Genomic DNA, 18,222 nt, shown 5'->3' with positions numbered 1-18,222 from the left:
ATCAAGAATACTTACAAAACGACTGGAGTAATTTCACAATATACACTGTAACATAGTCCCGATTTCTGCCCAGTTGATTTTAATAATATTTTGTTAGTGTAGTTTTTAAATCATAGTTTTTGCAAGTTCAACTTCATGTTGGTTAACAAAATCATTCTCTTTTTGTGTCAACCCAGAATATGCTTCTTGCTTGAGAATGTTTTTTTAATTTATGCTTTCTCAGCCTGAAACATTAAACATGGTATTCTTTGTTTAAAATACAAAAATTTCAAGAAAAGCGTACATTTTGCAAGGACTAAGCTCCTGATCGTTCACATTGAGATGTTTCATCATAATTTATGCTAATAGAAAGCTTGGTTACAGACTACTGCATTTGGGATTTTAAATACTGAACTGTTCCCAAAGAGCCAATTTCTTTCACTAACATTCCTTACAACACTCCACCAAAGAGCAATAATAATAATAATCATTATCATCATCAATTTCCCTTTTCCAACTTTGCAATGTCAGGGTGTTAGTGGCACCTTTCCATCTTCCTCTCTCCAACCACCATTGCTCCTCCTCAACTGTTCCAATCCAGGTTCATTCTTAGTATACTGTTCCTGAACAAGTCCAACCACCTTAAAGTCTCATTCTTTGTTCAATCTTAGCCCCCAGCATCCTGTTTGTTATCCTTCCCTCCTCCATCTTCATTGACATATCTAAACATCTGTTTACTTCTCTACATTTTGTCTGAAAGTTTTTCTATCCTGATTTCCTTCTTGCCTTTCTTATTTCTTATCTGTCCTTTCTTGTTCTTCCTAACATACTTCTTTAAAATGTTATTGCACTGGCCTGGGTTTTATTCTCTTGTCACCATATGTGGGCGGGGGACGCAGATGAATACACCTACGGTATCCCCTGCTTGTCATAAGGGGTGACCAGGGGATGATTCTATAAGAACCATGAGACTACTTGTAATTAGTACAGTCACGCAAGAACACCATGAGTTACCTACTGTTCCGTGATTACCGAGCTCGATAGCTGCAGTTGCTTAAGTGCGGCCAGTATCCAGTATTCAGGAGATAGTAGGTTCGAACCCCACTGTCAGCAGCCCTGAAAATGGTTTTCCGTGGTTTCCCTTTTTCACACTAGGCAAGGCTGTACCTTAATTAAGGCCACGGCCACTTCCTTCCCACTCCCAGCCCTTTCCTGTCCTATCGTCGCCATAAGACCTATCTGTGTCGGTGCAACGTAAAGCAACTAGCATAAATAATAATACACTGTTCCGTGATTAGTACACCTGTGTGAGGAATACCATGGGTTTGCGTTGGCTATGAGTAGTGCCGTAATGTGAGGAATACCATAGGTCTGAGTTACCTGTGTGTTACATTACCTGTGAGTAGTACCACTTTTAATGGGTTTTACAGTACCTGACATTAGAACCACTGTGCCACTACATGCGGAACACCACGGGCTTACGTTATCTGTGACGGTACCACTATATGAGCGACACCGTGGGTCTGTGTTGCCTGTGATTAGAACCTGCTATGTGAGGAACACTGCAGAATAGTACGAGTCCCTGTGATTAGTACACCTGTGTGAGCACCATGGGTTTGCGTTGACTATGAGTAGTGCCATAATGTGAGGAACACCATAGATAGGTCTGTGTTACCTGTGTATATTACATTACCTGTGAGTAGTACCTCAACGTGTGGAACACCGTAAGTCTACGTTACTTATGATTAGTACCGCTACGTGATAAATACCATGGTTCTTACTTTCCTAGTTATAGGTATCATTATGAGGGGCAGTTGACCTGGATTTTGGACCCCTTTAGAAAACAAGTATCAGCTGGATCCAATGATTATTTTAAATTCATATTCATCCATTCATTCTGGTCAGTGGATGAGTTTAGGATTTCTAAATTGTCATTAAATTTTGTCACATTTCCTACCATTAAGGGCTGATGACCTAGATGCTAGGCCCCTTTAAACAGGCATCATCATCATCATGTCTGCGGAGCTCTGCTGCATGTCAGTATGGGAATCACCTCTTTACACTTCCACATCAAATTCCTCATATGCTTGTAAAATGTTTTTATCCATGCCCAATCCTGTATCCTTCATCAACTTGCCTCCTGAGTACTTGAAGATTTCCACATTTCCAGGGTCTTGTCACCCAAATTTTACAGTACCTTTCTCTCCTAGTCAACACTATTTCCTCTACACTTATTTTCATCCCATAATTACCAATACAGTGAAACATCATTATTGTGTTCCTTATAAAGAGGTTTTCTCATTTAGCAGGTCATAAATTCCAAGTCCTGATTAACATCGTACAAGGGTAATCCCAAAAATAAGGTCTCCTATTTTTTTTTATAAATACAGAACTCTGTTCGTGTGGGTGTTGGTTGCAATATTATGAAGAGTGTTTACCGCGCCGTGCTGAGGCACTCGGTCTCGGTTTGACAGCTGTTGAGAATGGAGCTCCTGTTGGATGTTACCGCCAAGTGCATGGATGTCAAAAATGTTTGTAAGTGGTGTAGAGAGTTTGCAGCCGGTCGGACTGAAATTCACAACAAACAAAGGCGTGGGAGACCGTAAATTTCCATCGAGTCAGTCGTCGAGGTTGAACAAATCATGCGTGAAAATCGGCGGATCACCCTGGATGATCTCTGCATTTTGGTTCCTGAGGTTTCCTGGAGCGCCGCTCACAGAATTTTAACGGAGAAGTTGAAATACCGGAAGGTGTGCGCAAGATAGGTGCCAGCACCAACGACGAGGTGGAAGATGAGGTTCACAACTTCCTGAATAGCATGGCGGCAAGCTGGTATGACATGGGCATACAAAAACTGTCCCAGCGTCTACAAAAATGCATCGACCGAAATGGTGATTATGTAGAAAAATAGCTAAATGTTCAAACTGTAAAGTGATGTAAACCATTGTAGAAATAAACAGGTCTATGTATGTATAAAAAACAGGAGACCTTATTTTTGTGATTACCTTCATATTAAACCTATATTATAAAAATACTTCACTTATGTTACAAATTTTCGCTATTACCCAGTAGTACAATCTAGCCCTGAAAACGTTCTTCTTTATCCATTTTGAAAGGACGTGATTTCGAACACAGTTAAAAGCCCTCGCCACAGGAGTTAGGCCGGGGAATGTTGCACGAGAATGAGAGAAGGCCTTGAATTCCTGAACTTTACAGGGTAAATTACACCTCTGGGGAGCATGCCTTTGCTTGTTGGTTTTCAGTGATATTGCCGAATAACCCAGTTAGCCAGTTTGCGCTTGTATTGCGCATACCATTCGGAAGTTAGAAATTAATTCTATTGAGTGATACAGTGAAGGCTAGTGAACATTTGTCGCGCAGTAGCCTACCTATGGATTAGGAACTTAATCGTGTGAAGTTTACTAGTGTGGTGCATATTTTTATCTTATGGTAGCCCAGTAATGGGTATTGAAAAGGTCGCAAAATTGCTTACTAATGACCAGAAAATAAAAATTGAAGCGATGCGCCGAAAAGGGATCTGACATTTTTTCTGAAAGTGAGGTTTCATCAAAATAAGGATCTATATGGAATTTCGTGCATAGTGGCGTTGTCGTGTGGAAGAATTCGGAACTTGTTGCTGTGCTTCTGTCTCGCACGGAAAAGGGATCTAACTCCAGTCCAAGATGGCGTTTTTTGCAATTTACTCATAATAGAGATTTTGGTGTTTAGACTCCTGTTCGGCACATCACTTCAATTGATACAGATGTTGATTCCCATAGGGAACCTGAAATATTTGTCCTGAAGGAGTAAATTTATAATACTAATATAAATGGTCCGTTATTGGACATTATAAATTTTCCAGCTGCTCATGCCTGGTTGCCTGCAATTTGCTCCAGTGTGCTAAGTTGAGCTCATTAGTTGGTAAATAGCACACCCACCAAGGCGCATGGCTAGTGCATACCGTGAAGGCCACTGCATAGGCTACCTGGAGCCACCGGCAGTGCCGATGCACTATGAGAGACTTTGTCTCATTTTCAAAAATTGATGCCTAGCTGGCCATCAGATGATATGGATGTTGATTCCCATAGGGAACCTAAAATATTTGTTCTGAATGAGTAAATTTATAATACTAATATAAATGGTCCGATATTGGACATTATAAATTTTCCAGCTAAGTCATTCCTGGTTGCCAGCATTTCGCCCCAGTGTGGTAAGTTGGGCTCATCACTTGGTAAATAGCACACCCACCAAGATGCATGGCTAGTGCATACCGTGGAGGCCACACTTAACATGTCTTGTTGACTGTGTAGCTTGCCTGTGTGCCAGATCATTAAGGCATGAAGTCTAACATGGTCTGACTTTGTGGTTAGTAGTTCAAGTCCCGTTGGTTGAAAAAAATAATTCATCATCAGAATGTTGGCTGGCAGAGTAGGAGAGATTGTGGTGGAGTTTCTAACCACTAGATAGTGTGCCAAAAGCCTGGATTCAATTAAAAAGCCCTTGGAAGTGTGCATATTGAGTGAGGGCATATGACGCTGTTGATGAAGATTCGTCCATTGGATTGAGACATTAAGCCTTGAGCAGACCTCTTGGTGCTATTTGACAGGAGTAGGCTATGTGCTGGCACCAGGCTTCACCCTCTTCTTTCCTACTGTCATACATCTTGTCGTTCATTTCATCTCATTAACTCCTTCTGATATGGTTGATATCGGGAAGGGCATCATCTGTAAAACTTGCTACGAAGATTTATCTCGCTTCATACCCAACCCCGTAGAGAAATGGAACAAGGGTTGGACATACATGCAGATGTCTACTTGACCTTGTGCTTCCTCCCCATTTCTCAGTGTCATCTGCAAACAACATTGCCTTAAGCAATATGTTGATGTGTGTTTCAGGAGGAGTTGGAGAGCAATGTGACTACAGTGTTGTATATATTGGTTATTATCACAAAGCTCATGAAATTTGGTACAAAGAAGGATGAGTTTCATATAAATCGTCTAGTCTTCCGGTTAAATCAGCTCCAGCTGGCTATGCGAGATGGACAGACGCTATTACATCTGTGTGTTAATGCCGAGACACCTGTTGATGACTTCCACACCAATGATGTTTGCAAGTAAGTTTGTGTGTTTGTTGCTTTTCATAATTTCATTATTTATGTTTCTCAGCAAGTCTGTATTCATATTCATTTTATCTCTTTCCTTTTCCTGTCTGTTCTTCCCGCATCAAGATGAGTGATGGTGGCTGCCCGTCTGATGAAGCTGATAATCTGAAGCAAGCTCGTCAGGTGCTAGCATTGATGAGAGAGCCCCTGGAGATTGCCCTTGTCATTTTGTGTTTTCCTGTTTGTCTGTTACTCCCTGTTCCAGTCTTTGTCCTATTTAGTGTTTCTATCTTTGGCTTCATTCGTCTCTTTGTTTGTTTCTTTCCATTAGTCTTGTTTATAGAACATACATTCTTGTAGGATTGTACATCTAGTGGAGGGGCACTGAAAATTGCATGAATCATGATTTGAAACATCTCATGGCTTATTCATGACCCCACCTGACTGTAATAAAACTGAGATGGAGGGTGGCTCCTATACTTCCTGTACACCGAGCTCGATAGCTGCAGTCGCTTAAGTGCGGCCAGTGTCCAGTATTCGGGAGATAGTAGGTTCGAACCCCACTGTCGGCAGCCCTGAAAATGGTTTTCCGTGGTTTCCCATTTTCACACCAGGCAAATGCTGGGGCTGTACCTTAATTAAGGCCACGGCCGCTTCCTTCCCACTCCTAGCCCTTTCCTGTCCCATCGTCGCCATAAGACCTATCTGTGTCAGTGCGACGTAAAGCAACTAGCAAAAAAAAAAATACTTCCTGTACAGTTCAGTCAAGCCTGGGATTTTACACACAGTTTGTTAGATGGTGAAGTATAATTTCATATTTATCCTTGTTGTCTTTAGGTTCCCATGTGCAACAACAGCAAAACTTCTCATTCAGTGCGGAGCTGATGTGAATGCTATGGATCAAAATCGGAATACCCCATTACATATTATTGTCAGCTATCTGAAGCCTATCAGGTATGACTTGTTTCTTTTATATAATTAATCGTAGGTTATTTCTTAGTGGTATCAAGCATGGAACTATTTTTGGATTCGGAAATAGTTATTGGAACTTCAGGATTATCTTATTTGAAATAGCATTGGTGTTCCGTTGAGTGGTAAAGTTTCCTATTCATAAAATTGAAATTAAATTATACTTTTTTAGCAAAATTTTATGATCGCCGATTATCCATTTTGTATCAAAAAGATATTTCAACAGGCGGAAGGGGGAGGGAGAAATGCCCACTACACTGCACCAGTCTCTACACACAAATTAGATTGCTACACATATTTATATGAACTGTTGCCTCTGAAAGATGGATGCTACATTTGGCAGAAATGGACCACCTAGAAGCATTTGAAATGTAGTGAGGATGATGTGGCGTGTGGCCTCCAAATAGGCCTTGTGCAGGTCTATAGGCGACCTATCGGTGACTATAGGGCCCTACCTACAGCACGCACCCTCAGCCCCCTGAGCCATCGGAATTAACCAATGAAAGTTAAAATCCCCGATCCAGCTGGGATTCAAACCCGGGACCCTCTCGACCAAAGGCCAGCATGCTAACCATTTAGCCATGGAGCCGGACATAAATCTTATGGAAAGATACGATCTCTAAATCCATGCTTCTTGAGATTGTAAGCACCTCGTACACTAGCAGTGTTTATCCTGGTGGTGAAATGCAGAGCACCATTCACAATTTATGCAGACAGTAGTAGATTTCATTGAAGGAAAGACAACAGAGACACAGCTTCATCAAGTAAAGGGTGCAGATCCCTGCACATGGTTATGAGGGTATTTAGGGATTCTAGTAAGGATGTAAAGGGGAGGCCATATAAGTCTCTGGTGAGACCCCCAACTAGAGTATGGTTCCAGTGTATGCGAGCCTCGCCAGGATTACTTGATTCAAGAACTGGAAAAAATCCAAAGAAAAGCACCTCTATTTGTTCTGGGTGATTCCTGACAAAAGAGTAGTGTTAGAAAAATGTTGCAAAGTTTGTGCTGGGGAGACTTGGGAGAAAGGAGACTAAGTGGTATGTTTTGAGCTGTCAGTGGAGAGAAGGTGTGGAATGACATTATTAGATGGATAACTTTGAGTGGTGTTTTTAAATTAGGAAAGATCACAATATGTAGATAAAGTTGGAATTCAGAAGGACAAATTGGGGCAAATTTTCATTTATAGGAAGGGGAGTTAGGGATTGGAATAACTTACCAAGGGAGGTATTCAATAAATTTCCAATTTCTTTGCAGTTATTTAAGAAACGGCTAGGAAACAACAGTTAGGTAATCTGCCACTTGGGCGACTGCCCTAAATACAGATCAGTAGTGATTTATAGAGAATGACACATTAGCAGAAAGATGTGGCAGTTAAGACGTCAGCAAAGGACACCTGAACGTGGAAGAACTTCATGGGATCTAACAATTCTTATGACTGATTACTTAAGATGATGATATTCTACTGCTGAAGTTCTGGCTTTTCTATTTACTGTTCATAAGGTTGAAACCTTGTGACTAACCTTTGTATGTTTCACAGCATACACAGGTTTTGTTTGATAACATCTACGTCTGTGCAGTAAAACATCATTGTATTCCTTTCAGTGACTTCTTGACTTTACATTCCATTATAATGGAATTGACTGAAGCTGGAGCCCATATGGACACCGTAAACATTGATGGGAAAACTCCATTTCAGGCTGCAGCAACTGGTGAGTTTGTAATGTTACTATTCACTAGGTCTAGTTGGGCTGCATTTTAAGTACGAGGGCAGATGGAAAAATAACCTTCAACCATTTTTTAGATGATGTATTTAATGAGTAGGCAAAACAAAGAATTATGCACCAGAACACTGTGTATTGGGTTGGTAGAATACCTTAATTTTTCGAAGTACATGGCCTCTTCCATTTTCCTTCTGATAAGTATAAAGAGAGGATTGTTGCCCAGTTGCACTTCATCTTGAAACAATAGTAATCACCACTAGAACACTACAGATCTTCTCAACTGATGAACAATATCTCTCGAGACATTTCTCCCATTGTGACACCAAGTCAAATATGCCTTCTTCATCGAAACCCATTCCCTGCAAGTATAGCCACCTACACACAACCAGTTTCACTTCTTCATCTGAACAGAAACTTTGATCTACTAGTAATTTTGTCCAGAGAGGTGAAAGTCTGAGTTCTTCCCAGCCATGCTTCTCAGTTTTTGGACAAACAGAAGCCACAACGAAGGGTGTAGTTGTCATGAAGAAATTCTTAGGTCAGCGCTTTGATTTGGATGAAGAACTGAAATTGGTCGTGCGCAGGGGCTATACTCCCACAAAATGGAGTTTTATGAACAAGACAAAGACAAAGTCACCTCCATACAAGCCATAAAGGCCCTTGGAGGAGTGGGAGGTAAAGGCTTCCACCATTGTTAACTGCGGCACGTGATGGGGTAAAGTAGTTAGCTCTACGCCCGGCCGCCTTTGCCCCAGGAATTAACCTGGTACTCATTTTTGGTGTAGGCTGAGTGAACCTCAGGGCCATATGCACCTCCAGAAGTGGAAATCTCGTTTCTTAAATTTTACAACTTTCTGACGGGGATTCGATTCCACGTCCTTCCGGGCGAACCGAGCACGCCTTTACTGCCTTGGCTAGGCAGTCCCTTTTATGAACAAGGCATATTAAATTTTGTGTTGTAATGAGAGAAATGTCTTCATGTGTGGAAAAATAGGTAAAACCTATGGTGTTTTGTGCATATTTTTTTGTTATCTAACTTGTTAACTATTTCCTTAAAAGAAGTGTTATGTTTCAATCCACCCTCATATCATCCGTTCAAACTTGGAGTGTTGAGTCTTGGATATATAAGTATTGAGAATTTAAATTGTGATTTACTAATGGTCTCCCTCTTCTAGGTGTTGCAGAAATTATCCTTAGAACTCAGTCCAAAATCAGTCTGAAGTGCATGGCTGCGAAGGCAGTGAAAACATACAATTTGACGTATCAGGGCCAAGTACCGCAGTCCTTGGAAAGTTTCATCGAGCTACATGGGCCTGGCGTGAAACAAGGATGACCCAACAACTAGTGTAGTGTGCTGACACTTGCAATTCTCAATCGATTGTTTTAGTTTCGTCGATACTCTTCCTAAATAATTTGTGGTACCAAAAACTTCCATTCTCACGAACTATGGAGAAGAGATTGTGAATTTTATCTGTGCGTTTCTGTAATGCTGTTACTAGTCTGTTATTGGTTTTTTTTACAGTTTTTGTATAAAGTGCTTTGCAGTTAGTTAATAACTGAGTAAAATTGACAAGCTGTGTGAGTAAACATGACATACAAAATTCAGTGGAGCAGTGGGTGTTGAGCCTTTGTTTTTTTGTTTTTATAAAAGATCTGTAAACTTGTATAGATAGTTACCATGGCTTGAGTTATGCCACACAATATTTTTAGTTCAATTTTAATCTTTCTTCTGCCTCATTGCTAGTTAAATTTCTGTTGACTATTCCTGTCAAAATCAGGTTTTTGTACCTTTATGTAATTATATTTGTTCTCATCAGTATTTTATTGTCAGCAATGGGGCCTTCTTATTGAGGTGGTTCAGTGTAACTTGGAGAATTAATTTTTGAACAGAGAATTTATCATTTTTAATCCACTCTAGTCTTAGAATTCCACTGTTGTGGTCTTCTGTCATTAAGCATCGTGGATGAGCTGGCTGTCCTAGTTTGTGGAGATATCTCATTATGTACATTTTATTGCAATATCTTTCCTCTGAAGGCAGGATATGATCTAAGACTGCATATTATTTGTTCCTGTCTTCCAGTGTTTGCTGGAGTTTGCCATTATTTTTTCAAATGATTTTCATGGCAGTTCTTTTTATTTTCTATGTACTTGCTATTAAAATCCAGCTCCTATTTCTCTTCCAAGGGATGATGAACATCATCCCACTGCTCCTATCTCGACACTTCTATTGATCTGTATGATTATGAAGCTATCAAATAAGATGTGAAGAGTTTATAAATGTACATGCTCGGTATTGCTGTCGGTTCTTGTATGTTCAGATGATGGTGGGAATTTCTGGTGCTGTAAAGTATATGTATAAAATTTGTGAAAATTATGCTTGTAAATGTATGTATACCTTTAGATAAAAATATGCTTTTGCATAAGTATGTGAATTTAAGAAACGTTAACCACTGTGTAAGAATCTTTGAATTTGCACATTCAAGCTGAGCATATGTCAACTAATGTCTACTTTCATATTGGGCATATTTTCAATGAAAAATGTATATATTAAGGAGTTTTTGTTTCAAAATTCTTTGTGATATAAGGAATTTTGTGTATGGACTGTAATATTTCGAGTTGCTCAATTGTTGTTATTTTGTATATGAGTTTTATTATTACATTGTTATTCTTCTTGTATGTTGATATATACCAGTGTGTACTCAACTGTCCCATCCTTTTGTGGTATTCTCCTTGTTTTTATTAGTTGTCGTATCTTACCAAGACATCCCTGAGCAAGAGAGAAATTTAAGTTACATGCTTTAAGAATTTCTCTTAACAATGATTTGTTCACTTCCTATTTCTCTAAACAATGAATTGTTCAAAAGAGTCAAATTGTCTCTCGTAAACCTCATATTTCAAAAACTGTGAGGGAGTTAGTTGTTTGATCAAAAATTAGATGGATGGCTTTTCCGGCGTTTGCTCTATTAACCAGCGTTTCGTCTTAGGTCTGACACTAGACTCTTCAGAGTGGGATGTGTCAGTTGTTTGCTGGCCAGACTTTAACTTGATTAGTATAAGATCCACCCACATCAAGTGTTTGTATGTTCTGAAACAAGAAAATAACAGTGAAGTAGAACAACATGTCAGAAGTTAATTATAAACACTAAGGTCCTGACAGAGGAAGATTTGTTATTGAAAATTTTTGAGATTTTGGAGAAGATATAGGCTGCTAAAAGAAGACGCAGAGAAGTGAAATAGTTAGGTAGGTAGTACAGTATAATCCTGATTATGCGAGGCACTCATTTTGTCACTGATTATTGAAATTACAGGCCGGCCCGTGGTGTAGGGGTAGCGTGCCTGCCTCTTACCCGGAGGCCCCGGGTTCGATTCCCGGCCAGGTCAGGGATTTTTACCTGTACCTGAGGGCTGGTTCGAGGTCCACTCAGCCTACGTGATTAGAATTGAGAAGCTATCTGACGGTGAGATGGCGGCCCCGGTCTAGAAAGCCAAGAATAACGGCCGAGAGGATTCGTCGTGCTGACCACACGACCCCTCGTAATCTGCAGGCCTTCGGGCTGAGCAGCGGTCGCTTGGTAGGCCAAGACCCTTCAAGGGCTGTAGTGCCATGCGGTGGGGGGTTATTGAAATTAACGGTAAAATGCATAACAGTGTGCTCCAAAGTTCTGTAGAGTAATGCTACGCTTCCATTGTTAATTGAAGGCGACATAAAACATGCAGCACACACGTACAGCTTGTCAGTAGTCTAGCTTGGCCATGGATATGAGCTGTTAGCTGATCTTTGTGCTTAGTTTTGTCAACTTCTTCCTTTGTTTACCGGGTTACTAGGTTCTATTATGTTGAATGCTGGACATACAATATTAATTTTTATAAGACAAGTTGAATTAAATATTTTCATTATATCAGTAGCAAGAATGTAGTCATTTCTTACATAGAACAGTGCTGGCAATGTGTAGTGGGATCGTTAACTTGATTTTCCCCTTTTGAAGACACAAGCAACTTCTGAAATTTTGCGTTCATAAGAGCCATAGGGTTATCTTTTTTTAAATGTTGGATCTGAATCTGTGGAATTGCAAAATAAGCTCAACGTGTTAGATTCATAGTTTTTGTAATATAATTGCAAAATAAGCAAACCTTTACATTGTAAATATGAACGCATTAAATTTTTGTATGGTTATTTCTATAGAGAAAAATACAGTTTTAAGTTCTCTTTTTAAGATTATTTCCTAACCTCATAGTTTCCTGTGCCCACAATTTACCACATATATCTGACAATGTATCATTAGGCAAAACGAAGATGGTCTCGGCTTATTTCTTGAGCATTATTACAAAGCAATTTTGATTGGATTTTGGTCAGCTAGTAGGTAGAGATTTCCTTAAAACTACTCTCAAAGTATTTATTTCGCTGATAATAATTTTTGTTTCTATTTAAGATTTAGTATGGATTTTTTTTTTTTTTTTCTTCAGAATAACATCCTGAGACTGTTGCAGGTTCCTCTCTGAGCATCAAGTAGACTCCCAACACCATCACTTTAGTCTCTTTCTTTCCACCCAACAATAAGGTGACAAGTTGGAAGGAGAAGACTGTGGTGTACAGCTACCATATTTCACCACGTAATCATCCCATCCTTTATTTACAATTTAAAAAATTGATTTTTAGAATTTTGTCACATGCTGAAAGTTTGTTCATCAAACTGTTTAAAAGGTGAACAAAACTGCGATGTAAATTGCATATGAATGTGCAGTTTAAATACGCATATGGCATGTAGGCAGTTTACCAGCACAGTTACGTTTGCGAGATGTTGTACAACATATAAATAATTAAGTAGTACTGGTATACATAATGGTTCATCGAAAGGGCAATAGCAGCATTTTGGAATTTGCAACGGCAGTAGTATAAATGATTGACTGATATGGCCTTGTAATAATATATTACTCGCGTTGATACTGCTACACGGCTGAAAGCAACGGGAACATATGATACAGGAGAAGCACCATATGATTTTCAGCAGAATGTTGTTATACCTATTCGCAAGAAAGCCAGTGCTGACAAGTGTGAAAACTACTGCACCATTAGTTAAGTATCTCATGCCTGCAAAATTTTAACACGTATTATTTACAGAAGAATGGGGGAAAAAAAAAAAAATTGAAATAGAGTTGGAAGAGGGATCAATTTGGCTTCAGAAGAAGTGTAGGAACACGTGAAGCAATACTGTCTGATCTTTGAGGATCAACTTAAGAAGGACAAGCCAACGTACATGGCGTTCATGTTATATCTAGAAAAAGCATTTGATAATGTTGATTGGACCAAGCTATTTGAGATTCTGAAGGCGATCAGGATCAGATACCGAGAAAAAAGAATTAGCTACAATCTCTATAACAATCAGTCTGCAGTTCACAGCAATCCAAAAAGGGGTGAGGCAAGGCTGTGGTTTTTCCCCCCCTCTTTTTCAGTGTTTACATTGAACAGGCAGTAAAAGAAATCAAAGAAGAATTTGGAAAGGGAATCACTGTCCAAAGAGAGGAAATCAAAGCCCTGAGATTTGCCAACGATATTATTTTATCCGAGTCAGCAGAAGATCTGGAGAAATTGCTGAATGGTATGGACACAAGTCTTGGGGAAAAAGTTGAAGGTGGAAATAAATAAGACGAACATAACAATAATTTAGTACAGTCGAATGTAGTCAGGTGATGCAGGAAAAATTAGATTAGAAAATTAATTCTTAAAGTAGATGAATATTGTTACTTGGCTAGTAAAATAACTAACGATGCCAGAAGTAAGGAGGACATAAAATGCAGACTAGAACCAGCAAGGAAGGCGTTTAAGAAGAGAAGTTTGCTCACTTCAGATGGTGATGTAGGAATTAGAAAGATGTGGAAGTGAAACATGGATGATAATAAGCTCGGAAAGAAAATGGAAGCTTTGGAAATGTGGTGTTACAGAACACTGCTGAATTTAATTTGTGAGAGGACAGTGGTTTGGCTAAATTTGATGACAATCATTGCCATAAGACCTACCTGTATTGGTGCAATGTAAAGCAATTAGCAAAAAAAAAAAAATTGATGAGACTAAAAGATAGAATAATAGGCATTTTAAGAGACGCAGGACTTGTTCAGTTGATTTTTGAGGAAAGCGTAGGCAGTAAGAATAGTAGGGGTAGACCAAGGTATGAATATGGCAAGCAGATGTAGGAACACGTGAAAAGGTTAGCACAGGATAGGGTGGCATGGAAACCTGCATCAAACCAGTACGGTATATGGACTGATGAATCAAACAACGGCCAGTATAAGTACGACGCATGTCTTAACGGTAGACAATGTGGTCGGGAGACAATGTACAAGTTATTCACCAGTCACATATGAATTATCGTTTGAAATACATAAAGCTGTAAGTTATATTGCTCGTCGGCAATGTCACCAGGAAATGCTGACATCGCACACACTTGTTTTCTAGTACGGCTTCTAAAGCTTTGCAATCAGGGGTGCACTGTTATTGTAAAAATCAAAATGAATGTGTTCTTTGTTCATGACTTTGCCATGTAATCAGTGGCCACGGACCTCATTCTTGTGGCCTGTAATAATTAATTATGTTCGATTATAATCGAATGTTCCAATATTGGGAAATTTATTAGTAGGTACACCCCTGAAGTGGAGCTCTCCATGTCCTGGAGGTATGTAAGATTTTACCGTTGCGCGTTTATTACGTATTGACTGCTGGAATCTACAGATGCATATGGGGAAAAATGAAATGGTGTATGGTTTTTAGTGCCGGGAGTTTCCGAGGACAAGTTCGCCTCGCCAGGTGCAGGTCTTTCGATTTAACGCCCGTAGGTGACCTGCGCGTCGTGATGAGGATGAAGGCGACATATTCCTAGCCCCCGTGCCAGCGAAATCAACCAATGATGGTTAAAATTCCTGACCCTCCGGGAATCGAACCGGGGACCCCTGTGACCAAAGGCCACCACGTTAACCATTTACCCAAGGAGCCGGACGATGCATATGGTGATAGTAAGTGACGTGATTACTGTAGACATGTGCGTGAGAATTCCGGTTGGTTTTTTTTTTATGTGTTTGTAGAAAAACTTTTTTTTTAATACGGTACATTTAGGTTAATAAGCAGTAGCGGCTCGTTCTAAAGGGCAGAGGGGCACGTGCCCCTCCAGCTAAGTAACTGTTAATGCATGGTTTTATAAATACTGGCAATTTGAATTGTGATACATTCAGTTTTGATATTAGGCGCCGCATGCAGCTAGAGCGTCAATGTTTTCATCATACACGTACTTTGCTTCCTCCGGCGGGCTCTACGCTGGCCGGTCATGCTGGGCCCTGTGCCCTTAGCTGCTGACTCTTTCTTACGTAATTTTCGTTCACGCATGCGTGGAACTAACTAATTTTTAACATGCACTGAATGGGAGATTGGGTCATTACCGAAGCCAGCCCGCTACGATTACGAAAATACGCGAAGGCTTATCGCGCCGAGCAGAACATCGTGTTCCAAGTCTGTCATCTGCGGTCTGATAAACATGCTGTACTGGCTAATGAATGTAGTCAGTATCCTATCTCGTAATATTTAGTGGTGTCGTTAAAACTAAATCTGTCGTGTTTTGTGTGCGGACATACAGAATCCCTATGAAGAGTCTCTTAAGGTATATCACACAGGTATGATTAACATCTAGGCTACGTACAATGAATTCTGTGAGTAATATTTTAAATAGACATTTTTCTCAACTGTCCCTAACGGAAAAGACTGAGATAAAGACACTCGGTCGACCAACGCCTCATTTTCACCTAGAGCAAGTCGGACAATATAAAGGGCGTGAATATCGGCGTAGATTCCAGCCAGGGGTGTATACAGAATACGAGTGGTTGTGTGGCTGTGATTCAAGGAATGAGTTTTTCTGCTTTCCGTGCATGTTATTCGGACATGACCAGACGTGGACGAAAACCGGAGTAACAGATCTCAAACACTTGAAAGAAAAAATTAAAAAACACGAAAGTTCCTCCCAACATATCAATTCATGTATGGAATTAGCTGTGCTAGGGAAAATTAATATAGTGACTCAACTGGATTCTGCTTATCGCCAATCCATTAACAAACACAATGATCAGGTTAGGAAAAATAGGCACATATTACGCAGAATTATTCAGTGCATAAAATTCTGTGGCGTATTTGAAGTGGCACTCCGTGGCCATGATGAGACAGAAAATTCTCTAAATCCTGGAATTTTCAAAGGTCTCATTAATTTTACGGCTGAAATAGACGTTGCTATGAAAGAACACCTGGCCAAAGCTTCTGTATTTAAAGGCACTTCAAAGACCATTCAGAACGAGCTTCTTGACTGTATGTTGAATGTGTGCAGGGAACAAATTTCTTCAGAAATTGGGGAATCCCAATTCGTTGCAATAGAAGCAGATGAAACAACGGATGTTTCAAATAAATGCCAATTGGTACTTGTTTTTCGATATGCATTAGAGGGTCACGTCCATGAAAGATTCTGGGGGTTCATGAATCCAACCGACAGGACAGCGGATGGATTGAGTCAATGTCTGTTAGAGCAAATTAACCCCATATTAAGGGACACACCACATAAACTTATTTGTCAGAGTTATGACGGAGCCAGCGTAATGAGCGGAAGGACAGGGGGTGTGCAGGCGAAATTGAAAGTACACTACCCAAATGCACATTTCATTCATTGTTATGGACACCACCTAAATTTGACAATGCAGAAGGCTTGTTCGTACAATCCCCAAGTCAAATTATTTTTCTGTAACCTGTCCGCAATTCCAACTTTTTTTTTTCCAACTCGTCTCAAAGAAGTGACCTCTTGAATGAAATAATGAAGACTAGACTCCCTCGGACAATCACTACTCGCTGGAGCTACAACATTCGTACGCTGAATATAGTTTATGAGAATAGAGATAAACTGATCGAGTGCTTTCGTAGAATAGAAGAAGAAGGTAAAACGTCTGTTAGCGTAAATGAAGCCAGTGGACTGCGACGTGCTCTTGAGGATACCATATTCATGTTCTGGTTGTCTATTTTTCACAAATTAATGCCGCATGTTGACATTTTGTACAATCAGCTACAAAAACGCGAAACAGATTCAGTCCAAATAAAAAAGGCTATTTCTGACTTCGCAAAGTGCGTAGCACAACAACGTGAAGAAATAGATACAATTTCATGTGATCTCACGGACTACAATAATTCCGATAAAAGACGTAGAGTAAGTGACACAAGGACCATTGCAGCGAAAGAAGTATGTGACGTTGTAATGAATCAGGTGCATGATAGGTTTGCATTGAGTGGGTATATTGAAGCTGCAACACTACTGTACTCCGATTCATTTGACAAATTCTCTATAAACATTCCACAAAATGTATTAAATTTTACTGCGTTACATTATCCAATGTTGCAGAAAGAAAGGCTAAAGACGGAATTAGAAGTGATTTATAAACGGACAGATTTCAGGCAAGTCAAAGGAGCTCAACCACTTCTCATTTTTATTTTAGAAAATAATCTGAAATCAACGTTCAAAGAAACGCTAAAGCTTCTCAGAATAATTGTGACAACACCCATGTCCACAGTCGAAGCAGAGCGCTGTTTTTCGACACTGGCTCGTATTAAGACATTTTTACGCAACACAATGACCGAAGAACGACTATCTGCTCTGGCAATGATTTTTATTGCGAAATACCTTATTTACGATATGCCTGACTGACGATAAAGTCATTTCTAAGTTTGTGAATTTAAGGCATAGAAGAATGGAATTCGTGTTTAAATAAAGGGATAACACTGCGGTCGTTGAACAAGGCCTTTACCGTATTCATTTGTATGGCCAGGGCGAGTAGACTGTACTTCATTCGTCCTGTAGACTCAGTAGAAGGCCTATCAGTCGGTACAGTAATTTGAATGGACTTCTGTATTACAAGGCCATCCAACGGTAGTTCCATAATGTATATAGCGCTGGGAACGTATTTCAGATAGACTTCAGTGGCAGTAGGCACATTGAAATAGTTCAAGATACATTAGTGACAGTAGGTGCTGTACATTTAAATAGTTCAAGATACTTTAGTGACAGTAGGTGCTGTACATTTAAATAGTTCAAGATACTTTAGTGACAGTAGGTGCTGTACATTTAAATAGTTCAAGATACTTTAATGACAGTAGGTGCTTTACATTTAAATAGTTTAAGATACTTTAGTGACAGCAGGTACTGTACATTTAAATAGTTCAAGATACTTCAGTGACAGTAGGTGCTGTACATTTAAATAGTCCAAGATACTTAAGGTGATGAAGAGTCTGGATTGCTGCCTTCTTCGAATGGACACCAACATTTATTCCACAGTTTCTCTTGAAATGAAGATGATGACAGTGAAGTAGGAGTGTAATGATCAAGTATTTAACATTGTGTGATGTGTATCCGGGTATGCATTTCTTTACTCATGTGTGCTTA

At 39.7% G+C, this 18,222-nt stretch overlaps 1 protein-coding gene across 2 annotated transcripts in view; it reads left to right on the top strand.

The window, feature by feature from the left end:
* The window catches only part of Fem-1 (protein fem-1 homolog B), a 79,553-nt gene extending 69,106 nt beyond the window's left edge, over nucleotides 1-10,447 (top strand). For both annotated transcript variants that reach the window (XM_067146734.2, XM_067146732.2), the window contains exons 7-10: nucleotides 4,875-5,092; nucleotides 5,918-6,034; nucleotides 7,653-7,759; nucleotides 8,947-10,447. In XM_067146734.2, coding sequence (XP_067002835.1) covers nucleotides 4,875-5,092; nucleotides 5,918-6,034; nucleotides 7,653-7,759; nucleotides 8,947-9,104 — 600 coding nt within the window. In that variant the 3' untranslated portion in view covers nucleotides 9,105-10,447. The remainder of the gene's footprint in view (nucleotides 1-4,874; nucleotides 5,093-5,917; nucleotides 6,035-7,652; nucleotides 7,760-8,946) is intronic.
* Nucleotides 10,448-18,222: the final 7,775 nt, after the last annotated feature.

This window comes from Anabrus simplex, chromosome 5 (assembly GCF_040414725.1).
Source record: "Anabrus simplex isolate iqAnaSimp1 chromosome 5, ASM4041472v1, whole genome shotgun sequence".
In the NCBI taxonomy this organism is placed as follows: domain Eukaryota; kingdom Metazoa; phylum Arthropoda; class Insecta; order Orthoptera; family Tettigoniidae; genus Anabrus; species Anabrus simplex.
This window is presented reverse-complemented; position numbering and strand designations above follow the sequence as displayed.